At 35.1% G+C, this 16,492-nt stretch overlaps 2 protein-coding genes across 7 annotated transcripts; one reads left to right on the forward strand and one right to left on the reverse strand.

Moving 5' to 3' along the window:
• The first annotated feature begins 917 nt into the window (after positions 1 to 917).
• LOC142627976 (light-inducible protein CPRF2) lies at positions 918 to 6,485 on the forward strand. 3 transcript variants are annotated; one of them, XM_075801888.1, is made up of 7 exons: positions 918 to 1,538; positions 3,290 to 3,386; positions 4,046 to 4,120; positions 4,519 to 4,729; positions 5,400 to 5,475; positions 5,569 to 5,694; positions 5,855 to 6,485. In XM_075801888.1, the coding sequence occupies exons 1-7, from the start codon at positions 993 to 995 to the stop codon at positions 6,236 to 6,238; spliced, it is 1,515 nt and encodes a 504-aa protein (XP_075658003.1). In that variant the 5' UTR covers positions 918 to 992; the 3' UTR covers positions 6,239 to 6,485. The 3 variants fall into 3 exon arrangements, with proteins under 3 accessions (XP_075658003.1, XP_075658004.1, XP_075658005.1); XM_075801889.1 differs by having other exon boundaries at positions 925 to 1,538; positions 4,058 to 4,120; XM_075801890.1 differs by lacking the exon at positions 4,046 to 4,120 and having other exon boundaries at positions 925 to 1,538.
• A 2,855-nt stretch (positions 6,486 to 9,340) lies between these two features.
• On the reverse strand, positions 9,341 to 16,099 carry LOC142629288 (pentatricopeptide repeat-containing protein At3g18970). Of its 4 annotated transcripts, none has more exons than XM_075803246.1 (5): positions 15,915 to 16,099; positions 12,428 to 12,479; positions 10,316 to 11,695; positions 9,892 to 9,948; positions 9,341 to 9,433 (listed from the first exon to the last, which is right to left on the reverse strand). In XM_075803246.1, exons 2-3 carry the CDS (start codon positions 12,477 to 12,479, stop codon positions 10,737 to 10,739), a joined length of 1,011 nt encoding a protein of 336 aa, XP_075659361.1. In that variant the 5' UTR covers positions 15,915 to 16,099; the 3' UTR covers positions 9,341 to 9,433; positions 9,892 to 9,948; positions 10,316 to 10,736. The 4 variants fall into 4 exon arrangements, with proteins under 4 accessions (XP_075659361.1, XP_075659360.1, XP_075659359.1 ...); XM_075803245.1 differs by having other exon boundaries at positions 10,316 to 10,411; positions 10,530 to 12,479; XM_075803244.1 differs by having other exon boundaries at positions 10,530 to 12,479.
• Positions 16,100 to 16,492: the final 393 nt, after the last annotated feature.

The raw sequence follows: 16,492 nt of genomic DNA on the forward strand, positions 1-16,492 counted from the left end.
AAACTCGAGAAAGACTTATATAAGAACACTTCCTCGGAAGGGATTGAGGAGAGTTTTTTTTTTTTAATAGTTGCTTGACTCATTCTTCCTTAATTGTGAACCACTTCACTAGCCTAAAGCTTAACTGGCAATTATGTTGTGATTGTCTTCCCATCTCTACATACAAACAACTTTATTGTTTGGACTTGGGTTGATGTACAAGGCACTATTATTCTAAGTGAGTTTAGGCTTCTAATTCTAGTTCTTATAGTTATTATTGGTCATAATTTGAATTTACTACTAAAATTATATTGTTAGCTATTAATAACAGTTAGTTATAACCACTGTTTTAAAAACCGAACTGGACCGGCCGGTCCGACTGGTTCAACTGGAAAAATCGGTGTAGTCTGGTCCGGTTATAAGCACTAAAACCGGTCAATAACCGGGAAAAATCGAAAATTAAAAAAAAAACAGTTTAATGTCCGGTTCGGTTTTTAAAACCATGGTTATAACTTGCTTTTTATGATTTATCGTAAAAATATTATCTTTGTAGTATTTTAGAAAACTTTCTAGAAACCTAAAAGAGTAGTAAGTTAGTAAGCTTATGACTTTGGGAGACAAAGACCGAAGTTCAGATTTATAAGAGGAGCTTCACACACAAATTCACATAAAAAAAAAAAATTAGGTTAGACTAGAATTGTTCCCTTCTATTAAATAAAAAAAAAAAACCTTCCCAAATTTCAGGGTTAAATTTTGAATATAAAATTATCCGAAGCATATAAAAAAAGAAAAAAAAAAAAAAGAATGGTAGAATCCAAAATCCCCGAATGCCCAAAAAAAAAAGGCACAAAATATAACTTTGACCAATGTGCCTCCACCTCAATGCCACTTCAGCAAGGCAGATAAAACCTTTTTTTATAAAGAGAGAAAACAAAACAAAAAACATAAGACACACAATAGGGGAGAGAGAGAGAGAGAGAGAGAGAGGAGAAGAGAGAAAGAGAGAGAGAGAAATGGATAGGGTGTTTTCAGTGGATGAAATGTCGGAGCAGTTTTGGTCACCACCACCACACCCCCACCAACACCCACAACCACCACAAGCACCACCGTCGTCGTCAGCTCATTCGCCGCCGCAAACAGCCGACGAATCCTCCAAAATGATGAACCGCAGCGCTTCCGAGTGGGCTTTCCAGCGCTTCCTCCAGCTCGAAGTCGAACCGTCCGAGACCGAAACCACAACCGCGTCCTCCTCCGCTCCCCAAAACGACGTCGTCCTCCTCGACACGAAGACCGCCACTAATAATAATAATAATAACAATAATAGCCATAGCCATAGCCATAGCAATAACAATAACAATACTAAGAGTAATAGTAATGGTAACAACGCGGCTTCGACGACGTCGTTTACTAGCAAGAAAAAGACCAACAACGGAACGACGAGTACGACGGCGTCGTTTAATGCCGGTCCTCCGCCGAATATTCCGATCGATTCCGAAGAGTACCAGGCTTTCCTTAAAAGCAAGCTCAATCTTGCTTGTGCTGCTGTTGCTTTGTCTCGGGTATTTTTTTTTTTAATATTATGATTTTTGTTCTTATTGTTGGTTTGGTTTTTTTTTTTTTTTTTGAAATATAGATCATGAGTTTTGTTTGGTTGCCAAGAAAGTTGAGGAAATGAATGGTTTGGATCTGGGGCTTTTTAGTCTTTTTGCTTTATCTGGGTATTTGGGTTTCTTTGTTGTTGTTGTTTAGCTTTTGTTTGGGTACTGAGAAAGCTTTAGAAAAGAAAATAACGTTTATATTAGTATGAATTTCCTTGTGTTTTATTGGTTTTCTGGGGAATGAAAGGTGTTTTTTTTTATTATAAAAAGTTTCTGCTTGCTAGCCATGTAGTGAGAAATTTAGGCTTTGGATGACTTATTTTTTTTCCCCTAGCATTTTCTTAGAGACCAAACAACGTATTTAATTTTTATTTCTCTGTTTTAATATAAAATAACTTGTGATTATATTGATTTGAATGTGTTTATGATGTTTGGTGAGTTTGAATCTTTTAGTTATGCATGAAGTGAAAGAGAAAATAGAAATAAGAAAAAAAAAAAGACCCAAAAGCTGAAAAGATTTATTTCTTTAAATTAGCAGCAACTTTTTTGCTATAAAAGGTCGATTTTATACCCAAAAGAAGGATTATAGTCGGTTAGAGTCACATCAACTAAGCATGAGATGTGGAAAACTTACTCTATTTGGAGCTTGACCTGAAAAAAAAGGCATGGAGTTTCCTTTTCTGGAGTTTGGTTTATGTTTAGTCTGTGTCTGTGTCTGTTTACCAACAAAAGAACATGTGTATTGTCTGCGTTCTTAAGAAAGATGAAGAAAAAGGAAAGAAAACGTGGTGGTGGTGAAGCCATGTTCTTGTGTTGATTTGGTTTTTAGAGAATCGAAAGTTGGTTCAATTAAGCTGAGTTGTTATTTTGGCATCTGCTGAGAGAAGGCTTTTGTTTTCTTGTATAAAATATAATGAGAACTAGGAATTTTAAAGTAATTTTTGTTTATATATTTTTTATGGCGTTTTCTGAAACGTAAGTAGTGCAAATATAATTAATGGATATTTAGGTTGAGTTATACAAAGAAAACTTTGCTAGAAACTTGAGGACAGTAAAGACAAGAAGTCACATGGCCTTATATGATTGCTTTTAAAATCACTTGGCCTTAAGGCTTCAAAGAATATTACCAAAAAAAAAAAAAAAGTTTAAGTGGATGAGCAATTGTCAAAATCTTAGGTTGGATTGTAGTTTGCTTTGGAAAAGAAAAAATGAAACAAAGAATGAAAAAAAGACCGCCACTTACTGAGTGAATGAGCTTCAATCAGCTCTGGCTAGAGATTAATAAATGCAGAGTACAAGACTTTTAACAGTTTAACTTCATGACAGTTCTCTCGCTATGCTTTTTTTTGGCCAATGGCCGTAAACTTTTAAGAAAGACTAAAAAAAACTTGCACAAAACCAGAATACTCCTAGCCTCACTTAGGCATTGAACTTGACAAAAATTCTCTTCTGGAACATGTTATAATTTGATTTTCTCCAACATTTGCTTACTCTGATCTTTTCCTCATTTGAGGTACTAGAAACTACCATTGATATGGGTGCTTAAGAATTTAATTGTCTCTGTGGTATAAGTTAAGAATATCTACAATTTGCTTTTGTATGTGTATTGCATAAGATTAATTCTTTTACTTTGGTTTTGCTTGATATAGATTTGAAGCTATTTTTATCAGATAAATACTAGTTAACTTAGTATGTTTTATTCATGTCAATAGGGATCTCTGGTAAAACCTCAAGATTCTGGTTCTTTAACTGACAATGGATTGCAAGCGTCCAATACATCACAATTGGGATCCCAAGCCCCTTCTAAAGGTTTGCATTACTCAATTGTATGTTTGTCTTTTGTACTTGTCTAAGAATTTTTTTTTCTTTTAAAGAAAAGAAAACTATAAGCCAAAACATTATTTAAATTAATTTGCATCCAAAACACTGCAAAAATAGGCCAAAAAAATAGCAATGGATAAAAACAGCCCCAACTCCCCAGGAATTAATGAAAGTCAGACTATGCAGTTCAATTGTCCACTCCTAGTAAAGCAAAAAATAAAAAGTATCCTTCAAATGCTTTTAATGAGACAGCCTCTACTTGACACCGTTGACCAGTTAATGTGCCCAAGAAATTGAATGATGAATACCCAAGGGCAACAACTGTTGTCTGGTTGCTCCACAATCCTAACCTTTTTGGCACGTGCATTTCAAATGTTAACTGACCACTGAACCACATCCAGCTCCTTACGGAATTACACATGCAATTCTCTACAAGTGCCTTGTTCCCTGCAATCTTTTCATCTTTTGTCCAAACTAAAGAATGAATATGCATTAGTAGCTTGCTTTTCAATCTTATTCAGCATACAGCACCACTAAAAAATAAATTATAACTTTTAGTTCATTTTTAAAAAGTTAGATTACTATTTTTTTGGTCTTATTACATGCACATTTTATGACTTAATTTGATATACTTTTCCTTTGGCAAGTATGGAATACAGATGTTTCACTTGAGGCAAACTCCACAGTCCTAGAGAAAGTACATGTCAACTCTGGTGTGAGTGGTATACATCCATACTTTTGTGGCTTGATGGCTTTACTAATTGATTTACAGAAATTTATGGGGGCCAATTTAATTAACTGAATTGGGTTAGAGGTTACTAGCCTTGGGCATAAATGGAAAAGACTCAGAAATATTGCACTGGTAACGTTGAGAGAATTGAGTGGTGAGCCAGATAAGAGTGGTGCTTATTAAGAAATGATTTGTGATGGTGATAATAAGGATTATTCTACATCATGATCTTTCCTCTTGCCTCAATTCCTTCGTCTTCTTTTTTTCCCTCATACTCTTTCCCTGGCTCATCTTTAGAATTTAGTGTTGACCACGAGTAATACACTTATGTTCTTAAGTTTATTTTTTATTCACTTGTTTGTCTTTTATCTTATATGATTACCTATGTAGGATCGGGGTATGATTTATCCAGGTCACAAGATAAGGACTCCAATGTTTCACTTGGAACTCATTCCTTACCTTCTTCGCAAAAAAGATCTGGGGTACCAGTGAGGTCAACAACAAGTGGTTCATCAAGAGAGCAGTCAGATGATGAGGAAGTTGAAGGAGAAAATGAACTGACTGAGAATATGGACCCTGCTGATGCAAAACGAGTGAGGAGGTAACCATGGTCTCTGCTGTTCTATTGATAATATTATAGGTATGGCACTTGGAGATGTTAAGAGTATGTTGTTTCTCTACTGGGAAGTCACTGGTATAATTTATGTAGTTGGTGCAGCACTATCTGAAGTTGACATAAATACATCTTCAATGGGCTTTAATAGTTTGTTCCTACAAAAAGCAGTTTCTTGAACCATGCTTTGTCATGCCAGACAGAAAAGCCATGGGGGATGTACTGCTAAATTCTTTTACGATTTTCTGTTTATATTTATCATTAGAAGGACATAAAAACTTGCTTTTAAAATTAAGTTTGACAATAAATCTCATGGATGAGGGATCTGCCTGTTTAATGGGATAGCTGATTGGAACACAAATTTTCTGCCTGAGATGTACTTCATAAGTCATGCTTAAATGATTTATCGGAAGTTTTTATTAATCCATGAAAAAATTGTGTTTATCTTCCAAGTCCACACTTGTTCAATATGTGTATAATGTGTTGCATTGTATATTTACACACACTGGTGATTCTTGGTTGCATATTTGATGCATACGAAACCTCAAAATGTGCAGACTTCTTATTCTCTTTATGTTTTCATTGAGGCGTCAATTTTAAGCTTCTATTCACTGGTTGAATTCATTTTCATTCAATTGATTCATACTGTCTGTTTCAGGATGCTTTCCAATAGAGAGTCAGCCAGACGCTCAAGAAGAAGAAAGCAGGCCCATTTGACTGAGCTTGAGACGCAAGTATGGCCTAATTTTTATCCATTGTTTTTTCCTTCTATTGTTTCTTTCCCCTTCCAAATCTGTTTAGAATTTCTAACCCATTGACCTTAATAGGTTTCTCAATTAAGAGTGGAAAATTCTTCTCTGTTAAAGCGTCTTACTGAAATAAACCAGAAGTACAGTGATGCAGCTGTTGATAATAGAGTTTTAAAAGCAGATGTTGAAACATTGAGAGCAAAGGTAAGCTATTCATTTTGATTGTTTTCAAAGTTGAGTATCTTGCCAATGGGGATTGAAACTCAATGACTAAAGGCTCCCAATTAAGAATATAAATGTTGCTTAAGGGGAACAAACATGATTTACTAATTAGTGATACTCATTTGTTGTAATTATATTTCAGGTCAAGATGGCAGAGGAGACAGTCAAAAGAATTACTGGGTTGAACAACACGATGTTCCATGGTATGTCTGAGATGTCCTCAATAGAAATGCCAACCTTTGATGGAAGCCCTTCTGACACTTCAACAGATGCTGCTGTGCCCGTGCAAGATAACCCAAATCATCACTTTTATCAACCCAGTACCAACAATAATATGTCCCCTCATGATCTAAGAGTTAACAATGGCTTGGCAGACATTTCACCTGTTGAAAATGTGCAGCAGAATCCTGCAGCAGGTGCAGTATCAGGAAACAAGATGGGAAGAACAGCTTCCTTGCAGCGAGTGGCTAGCTTGGAGCATCTGCAGAAGAGGATCCGTGGGGGTGTAACCAATGGGGAGCAATAGTAGCAAATATAATAACTCAAATGTGTAGAAGCTTCTTCTAAATGATGATTTGAAGGATGATTATATTGCCCTACTATTTTCGGTTTTACCGAGTGTAAGAAGGCCTATTCTTTATGTTAACTACACTCTTAATTAAGCTTCTAGTAATTAACTTTACTGATCAATGTGATGCCGGATGTAATAGCTTATTATGTCAAATTTTCCAAATCTTATTCATCCCCATGTTTTATTAGGCCTACGCAACTAATTTGTGCATCATGCTTTTTTTTATTACACTAAGCAGCGATAGATTCTTAGATCTAAAACCATAAAAAAGAAATCATCTTAGAGACCATTAACTGGAACCCCTATTGTGTCAAGACCATGGTGTCAAATCCATGAGATCCAGATTGTGAAATAGTTAGTGATGACAACAGTGGTAGGTGACTTGTAAGATGATAGCGTATCTATGATAAAAACAATAAAAACAAACAAACAGAACTCTGGTCGTGTGCTCCTATACATTGGATACAGGATGATATGACCATTTTAGGACGTGTTTGTGCCTGTGTTGCCTTTGATGTATAGGAGCACTGAAGGCAAGCCAAAACCAAAACAAAATCCAAGAATCAAATTCCCGAATGTATCTACACCTGAGAAATTCCCACAATGACTTTGCTACAAAACAATGATAACAAAACTTCTACCATCTCAATTATCTAATTAATCAATTCCCAAAATCATTTCCGTCATACCTTATAATAAAATATGTACGTGGAGAACCATCACACATCATTGTTGATAAAATTACATTTAGGCCTGTCTTTAGCAATTGCAATTATATATTTTAAAAAAAAATCCTTTTCTTTTTTAAAGGATGGTTGTAGTGGTCAAACTTGGCAAGAAGTGGATGACGAGAGCTTTTAGAGATGGTGAGCAACTTTCTAAGTTAAAGGGGTGCTTTTTGAGATGGCTAGCATTGAACACCTCATCCTTGTTCCGACACATTTTAATCCAAAACTATTCTGTGCTCAGTGGGTGACAAATATGCCTTTAAAGTTGCTTGGTATGTTGGAAACAATGGGAGCAAGAAAATCAGATATCCCACAATAACTTTGCTACAAAACAATGCAAGTAACAAAATTCCACCATCTTAGCTATCCCATTAATCAATTCCCAAAATTGTTTTCTTCGTACTCAATGATAAAATACGTGAAGAACTGTCACAGTTGATTGTTGATAAAATTACATCTAGGCCTGTCTTTAGCAATTGTAATGACATATTTAAAAGCTACCCCTTTGATCTCATCTTTCAAGGATGGTTGTAGTGGTCACTGCTCACACTCAGCAAGAAGTGGATGAGGAACTTTGTGAGACGGTGAGCAGCTTCCTAGGTTAAAATGGTGGCACTGAAAACCTCGTACTTGTTCCTGCACATTCAAATCCAAAACTATAAGTGCTTAATATGTGACAAATATGCCGTAGGTGGTGGTTGCTGGGTATGTTGGAAACAATGGGAGCAAGAAAAATCTCTTGGCAAAATGTATAATTTTTTTTAATGAAAGGAAAAACTTCGGCAAAATTCATCATACAATAGAAATTGATATAGAGAAATATATGAGTATCTAAACACTTAAATCTTAAGGGAAAAAAAGAGAAAAAAGACAGATAGAGGTGTTGTATGTTTGGAAGCCTAGAAACGATTGGATCAACATTATAACAAAGCTTGCAAAGCTTAGAGTTCCACATCAAGAGCCAAAACAAATATTAAACAATTGAAGATCATATGCGCTGATTGGTTAGACAATCCTGTTGTTGGAGTTTGGGGGAAAATTCTTCTCTTAACAAAGGAGAGATATTAGGAGTGGTTGGACATGTTTTTCTAAACTCCTTATGTATGATGTGGGTGATGGTACTCGAGTGAAGTTTTGGAAGCATGTATGGTCTGGTGATCGTACTTTCCAAGAGGCTTTTCCGGAGCTCTATAGTATTAGTAGGACAAAGGATTCTTCAGTAGCGGAGGTTATGTGTTGGTCTGGTGGGAGGATTCATTGGGATGCTAAATTTCGTCGTCCTCCACAGGATTGGGAACAAGAATCATTTGATCGGTTTATGGATATGGTCTACTCTTCGACGGTACGGGGTTTGGGTCCGGATCGGTTGTGTTGGAAGCCAGCAAGGAGTAAAGGTTTTGAGGTTAGAGGTTTCTATCGTTCTTTCTACCCTTCTACCACCTTACCATTCCCTTGGAAGTTGGTTTGGAAATCGAAGGTTCCTCCAAGGGTAGCTTTCTTTTCATGGTCTGCTTCTTTAGGTAAGATTTTAACAACAGATAATCTTCGCAAACGACGAGTGCTAGTTCTGGATTGGTGCTATATGTGTAAGAATTGTGGGGAGTCGGTGGATCATCTTCTTCTTCACTGCCCCATTGCTTGTGAGTTGTGGTCGTTGGTGTTTTGCCTATTTGGAATTCATTGGGTTATGCCTCAGAAGGTTATTGAGTTGTTTGAGTCTTGGCAGGGTAAGTTTGGAAGACATAGAAATATAGAGTTGTGGAGAATTGTGCCTCATTGCTTGTTATGGTGTATTTGGCGTGAAAGGAATGAGAGATGCTTCGAGGGCTGTGAACGCTCTATACTAGAGATTAAGTCTTTATTCCTACACACTCTCCTCGATTGGAGTGTGGTTTTTTGTCATTTTTCTTGTTCTTCCCTTTCTGTTTTACTTGATCGTTGTAATCTTGGTTATTGATTTATGCCCCCATAGTACATTCCCAATGTACTCGGGTTGGCTGTTCTTCATTTTTAAATAAAATTTTCGTTACTTATCAAAAAAAAAAAAGAAGATTTCAGTGAAATGCTCCCACAGAGATGCCAATTAGCTCCAGGGTGAAGGAAAGATTTCATATACCTAGCTGGGAATTTTTCTTCAAATGCTTGGAATATGGTACCGGCTTATCTTATGTGGTTAATCTGGAAGGAACACAATTCTCAAACGTTTGAAGATATTGAGAGACCTGTAGATTTGTTGAAGCCTTTGCTAGCTGGGACTTTGTTTGAGTGGCCTCATATTTGGGGTTTTACGCATTGTATTTTCATGTATGATTTCCTTATTTCTATTAGCTCTTCCTTTTGATTTGATTGTATCCGTTTCAAGTGCAGTGGGTTTACTATTGTAAACACATTGTACTTTTCTTATCAATAAAACTTTTATTACCTATCAAGAAAAAAAAAAAAAAAACCCAGGTATCATGGACAAGGACTTGAACATGATAAGCATCTATAATTATTTGGAGGAGATACTAGAAATTCCTTTATAAGGAAACTTAACATTCAAAGCTGAAGAAATGCATTAAATTTGAGAAAATAATCATACTATTTAAATCATGCATGTAGAGGCCATGAAATCTCGCTAGGGATGCCTAGGAGGGACAAATTGACCCCACACAAATACCTTTGCATTAATGCTTTGTATTAAACATGTATTTGTTCCAAGGTTAAGAATTTTTAGTTTTTAGTATCGTCATGTTCAAATTGATCTATGTAAAACATAGGGTATCCCTACCTTGCTGCATTTTGATGCTTAGTTACTTTTCAAACAACAAAACAGCTAAATAATCCGTTAGATAAAATTCGACAGCATGACTGATAAAATATAAAATCTATTAACACTACCTCCTTAGATTTATCTCCAGCTACAACAGCATCTTTTGTATCATAAGTTCCAAACTTCTGTGAGAACACAAAAAAGTAGAAATTTTAGAAAGTTCTCTTTGGATTAATATATTTCATTAATCAACACAAAAGACAGAAGATGCTGAAACCAAACGACAGATAATACAACTAAAAAAGGATAAAAAAAACTCAGATAAATGATGGATGATTTTATATAAATGAGACATCTGACTGAAACCTTATATGGATATTATTTTTTTAAAAGAAAAAATATCATATATGGATATTATGTTAGATTATCTGATATGTCATATTACAGATACAAGAGCAGCCTTGACATAGAACATCAAGTTGTATTAAATAGAAACTAATTGAATGTATTGAATGCCAAAGCCAGTAGTTACAATGCATATTTTAAACTTACCCAGTCACTCACTAGCCATAGGTCAGTCCACCTGTGTCAACCAAAATGGTTGTGAACTTGCACAGAATTGTCACAAAGGCCATGCAAGGTCACTCACTAGCCATAGATCAAGGTTACACAGGGCACATTGATTGCAAATATAAACCCTAATACACACCAAATTTGGTACATCCATAATAAGAAGAGGAGGATATTTAAACCATATAAAGTTCACCTGCTTAGTCAGAAACTCGTGTAAGTTGAATGAAAACTTTGTTGAGGTCATGTTGATCTTCTTTAGCAACCTTTTCCCTTCTGACAATTGAATTAGATTTTCATTTCAATAATTTCTTCTAACTGGATATTTCATTTAGGCACTAACTGTTGAATTCTTTTCACTACTTCCATTTTCCAATCATCCACTTGATACCAAGTTCAAGACCTACCATGCATCTAAATCATAATTGTTCATGGATTGTACTGAACTACAACCAGGTTTGTTATCTATCCCCTTAACCTTCATCTCCTTTCTCACAATCTCCACTTCACCCCACCGTTCTGCTGTAGCATAAACATTTGACAAAGCTACAAAGTCTTCACTCCTAACAGTCAAATTTGCATCACTCTTCTCAGGCTGTAGCTGGAGGAGAAGCTTCCCCACCTTCTCACCCATTATGACATCCCCATGAACTTTACAAGAACTTAGCAAACTCCTCCATATTATGGCATCTGGTTCAATTTGCATCCCCATTATAAACTCATATGCTTCTTTCAAGTGCCCAGCACGACCAAGAAGATCAACCATGCAGCCATAATGTTGCATCACAGGCAAGACACCAAATTTATTCCTCATCTTATCAAACAAATGTAGACCTTCTTCAACAAGCCCTACATGGCAACAAGCTGATAACAAGCTTGTAAAAGTAACTACATTGGGTTTAATGCCAGAAGCCCCCATTGAATCCAAAAGTTCCAAAGCTTCATTTGCTCTCCCGTGGATAGCTAGTCCAGTCGACATTGCTGTCCAAGTCAACAGATTTCTCTCATTCATTTGCCAAAAAACAGATAAAGCACTCTCAAGGCACCCACATTTTGCATACATATCAACTAAACCAGTACCAATAAAAACATCATTCTCAGGAACACAAACTGTCTTCTCTATATAGCCATGAACACAAGCCCCAGATTCTAACACACCTAATTGAGAAGCCATAGAAAGAACACAAACCATTGTAGTATTGGTCGGTTTCACTCCACAAACACCAGTCAACATGTCTTGAAACAACACCAATGCATCACGGGCATATTCCTTAGTCCTTCCTCTTTGTGTACAATAACCAGTAATCATTGCATTCCATGTAACATTACTTCTCACAACCATTTCATCAAACACTCTTCGTGCTGAAAAAACATCCTTATTATTAGCATAAAAATGTATCATTGTGGTTTGCACCAAAATATTTGACATAACGCCATGTTTCAAAACTTGTCCATGTATTTCTCTCCCTTCCCACAATGTTGCTGCTAATGATGAAGCCCTAGCACAAGCTCCAAAAATGAAAATATAAGTAAAATCATCGAAAACTAAGTCTCCCTTTGAAAACCAATGGGCAAAACCAAGAAGTGAGTTTTTAGGCTGAGTACAGCGTATCAAAGTGTTTAAGAGGAATAGGTTTGACTGCCCAAAGTGTTTGAATACTAAATGAGCATGAGAGGATAATGAAACAGCACAGTATTGGTCAATAAGTTTGGCAAAAAGAGGAGGTGACTTGAGGCTGTTGGTAATCAACTGGGCATGGATTTGGTTGAGGTGGCGTGCGGTTTTGGGTTTGTTTAGGTTCAAGAGGGAGAGACAAATTAGTCTTGGAAGGGAGGACATATGAGTGGTTCTTGGACTTAGGCATAAGCTTACATGATAGGTTAGATTATGCGACAATTAAGTTTCAGCTAATTATAAGCTAGGATGCATGGACACGGACATGGACACCGGGACATGGGTACGATACAGTGACCAGCAATTTTTGAAAAATTATAATATGACACAGCAGATAGGACACTGTTATGACACGGGTATGGCACCCAAAATGAAGAGTCCTTGTTTCCTAGATTATAAGCTACATGCAAGAATATCACCTCTGGAATAGTATCCTGTATTTTTGTTTTCCACCCACTTTGTGCGAACCATCTGATACATGGAAAAAAAATGTTATTGAGTAGGTCAATATTATATGCTATATGCTAACTACAATAACTATAAAGAATAAGTCATTAGGAACAAAAGTTCAATTTGGCAGTGCAAATGGAGTATAATGAATGTACTAACAAATAATGGCTAAAGGAAATATATACAAATGAAAGCACCTAAACAGAACATCAAATGTGAAAAAGTGCATGAGAAAAAGTTGTAATTGGGACACTTACACTCCTACCTATTAAATTAATAGACACTTGTTGAAAGTGTAGAGTGCTAATACACAAGCCCCTTTCCCAGGATTAGGTATCCCAGATATTATCATCAAACCCAACTAACCTAAGTTTTAATCCATACTAACTAGGGGTCAATTTCATAGATCTGGTCAACTAACTGTGGCCGGGTGTACCCTTTTTTTCTGCCATTTAGTCCTATTTGAAGATCATACTTTCATCAGCTCCCTTCTTACTATAAAATAGAAATTATAAAAATTATTGTCGGCAACAGACAAATGGATTGAACTATGTTGTCACTTGTCACGAATAACTTCTCCTTATAATGTATGCTCTTCATGTTTCCCTAACTGCTACTACCCACTTCACTGGCATTGCTTTCCAATTTATCTGAGTTACACTCATCCCACTTAAATCACACACCCTCCCTATCATGTATTCCAATCAAATTATGCAAGACACAAGTAACAGCTACTATATTTCTTTGGATTAAGGGTATCTAGCACCAAATAATATTTTCCCAGATAAAAAAAAATGATAATATGTGAGATTAACATGAACAGTATCCATTCATATTCAATATCATCAAAGCTCTAAAGCTGTCAAACTATAAACAAAAACACTCAAACTAAGCTGAGTACTACTACTTTCAGCAAAATGGAACTTTCTGTGTATCGCAGTGGGTTTGGCAGGACATGTCAGTTGCTGTAATGCTGGTATACCACTACACTTACATTCCTAAATTTGCCTTCTATTGGTGCTTCACCATCAAGATTGTTGAAAGAAAAATTTAGACAACGAAAAAAAAAAATATTACAAAATTTAAATATTTTTTTTGATAATTTCATAGTTGGGTGAGGGGGGATTTGAACCAAATATGATGAATGCATTTAGTTTAGAACAAATTCCAATCATTGATTCTGGTTTTAGCACTAGTCAAGCCGATTTCATTTCCAGAGGATTAAATATACACTTGTTGGATAAATTGGGAGAATGTATCTAGTCTGGCCTTGCATTTTCCACTTGAAATTTAATCAATGCACAGAATTAGAACTAGTTTAATCAAAAGCTACTGCTTTGAAAATCCGAAAAAGCTGTCCTTGTATTCACTTCATTCAAAAACTCAGTACAACAGAATTAAGATTGACAAAAACCAATCTTTCCTTTTTTTTCCAATCCCTTTCATTCAATTTCTCACCAATCAAACAGAGCACCAAGGTAAAGCTAAGCCTTGCAGTGATAGGTTAAAAAAGTAAAACCATTCAATTTAATATTTTTGCTTATGGGTTTCCTATGGAAAGACTTCTTAGAGCATCTTTAGTAGCTTCTCTAAATTTTTATACTGTTTGTAGGGTGAACAATGACATTTTCTTTATACCTACCGACTTTGTGAAATACACTTTCCAATAGACTCTCCATCTCATTTAAATATTATTTCTTCATTATTTCTTTAATCTTTCTTTATTCATTCCCAAAAACTATATTTTTCAAATTCCTAATAGCTATATTTTTAAATTTCCCAACGGTAACATTTTCAAATTTTCCAACAATTATATTTTCTCAATAGCCTTTTTTTTAAGGGTCATATTTTTCAAATGGTAATATTTCTCAATAGTCATATTTTTCAAAAAGACTTGATAAACTTTGCAAAGAGAATTCCCAGTTTGTTGAACCATATCTAGGGGAGATTGTAAAATAAAACTAATGCATCAGAGCACTGCTGGATATGTTGTTTGTAATGTACTACCTCATTCATGATTGAATATATGGAGAGGATCAATTGGAGCTTTATTAATGATGGCAAACCTAAACATCAACTTGAAGCATTGTATTTTATATTAATTTGGTATATCATGAAGAATTGATGACTATGATCAAGTTTAAGGCTTAGTAAACATAATGTGATCATATGAATTTGGAGACATTAAAAAGAGCATTGCAAAAAGCTCTGGCTACTCTATAAACAGCTAGAGTTCATTGTATCTCATAACTACAAACAGGATTTCAATCATAATCAATTAATTCCATTTCTGTAAAGTGGATTCCACAGACCCCATCAATTATTTAACTGTTATATTATTGTAGGGGGAAAATTCTAACTACTAAGATGTCAAGTTTGATTATATTACCAAATAAAAAGTTTAATTGAAATCAAAGCCGACATTTTTGGCAATATAAACCAGCTCACTTCTAACTTCTCATATTACTATAACACATGAATCAATATGAATTGAAAAAATAAAAGAACAAGAAGAAGGAAAGAAGAAAGAAAGGGACACAGGAAAAAAAAAAAATAAGGAATTTTGGCTGTACAAACTTAAATTGACTTCAAACAATTCGGTTGCGTTTGGCATTGGCTTAAAAAGCCAGTTTTTTCTTTAATATTTAACTTATTTTTGCTACTATTTATGGGTCCATTGCACTTTTTGGTACTATTCATAGGTCCTGCTATAATATTTCAGCTACCCTTCGGCTTTATTTACAGTTCTTTCAGCAAAAAGTTTTCAGTTCCAGCTAAATAAATTGTTTCTCAAACGGACTCTTAGAGTTCATCCTGTCTCTTTGTAGTGCTCTATCTATTTTCATTGATAAAATTTTCCATACTTACCTCAAAAGAAATATTAACATGATATTTTCTGTCAAAATGCATATTAAATGTTCTGTATTTCAGTTTCTTTATCAGTGCTTCTTCCTTGACACGACACTTTGTTTTGGTTGTGTTGCACAGCATACTAAGTATTTTACAAACACACTGATTTTGTTAACGAATTTACCATCATTAATGTACTATGGTTATGGCCCTGGTTAGTCTCACTTGGGAGATTAAAGAACAACCAAATTGCGCCCAAAAGCAGGTTACTTTTGCTTAACAATGCGCTAACAATATCATTGGTTTTGTATATCAATGAGGGAAGGCCTTAAGTCAAACAGTTGGCATGCAAAAACAGAGATGAGGCCAAAAATTTTATTAAAAAAATAAGAAACTATAAGATTAATTAAATAGCTAAGATGAGATCAAGAAACAGAGTGAAAGAGAAAAACATAAATGAGAGATATAGAGAAAAAAAAAACCCATAAATCCAAAACTAAATCCAGACAGTAGCAACAGCAAATCATGTAAAACCACCAAATCTAGTATAAAAGCCAATAAATTCAAACATTATGCAAAAAACCCAAGAAATTAAGTTTTGGGTACCGATTTCCGTTGTTGACCGATGTTCTCAGCCTCACAGGTGGTTGAGCCACGGTTTGGGGTTCAAAAAAATGTGGGCAGATCGTTTGGTGAGAGAGAGCTGGTTCAATTTTGTGCTTCCCCGTTGTTTTCTGATGAGAAGCAGAGTGAGTTTTTTTTTTTTTGAAAGAGAACCGCGAGAGAGAGAGAGAGAGAGAGAGAGAGAGAGAGAAAATTTATTTTTTAATCAACTTATTTATTAAAAAATTGCGCTAAGGGCATCTTTAATATGACATTTCTTATCAGAGTGGTCTCACCATTCTTGTAGAAGTGGAGTCTATTTGGTACCTGTTTATTTTATTAAAATTAAAATTTTTTTTGCTAAAAGTGTTATAGATAAATGTAAAAGTTATTGTAGTAAAAATAAATTGAATAGTAAAATAAGTTGACTTTTTAATTTGAAGTCAAACGTACACGTGGTGTTATAATTTTTTTAGTATAGTTTATTAACAATTGTCTTAAGAACATCTATTAATGTATTATCAAAATATGTTTCTAACAAGGGTTTGGCTTCCCTCCAGTAATTTTTTAATTGAACATGT

Source organism: Castanea sativa, chromosome 3 (genome assembly GCF_040712315.1).
Source record: "Castanea sativa cultivar Marrone di Chiusa Pesio chromosome 3, ASM4071231v1".
Classification (NCBI taxonomy): Eukaryota; Viridiplantae; Streptophyta; class Magnoliopsida; order Fagales; family Fagaceae; genus Castanea; species Castanea sativa.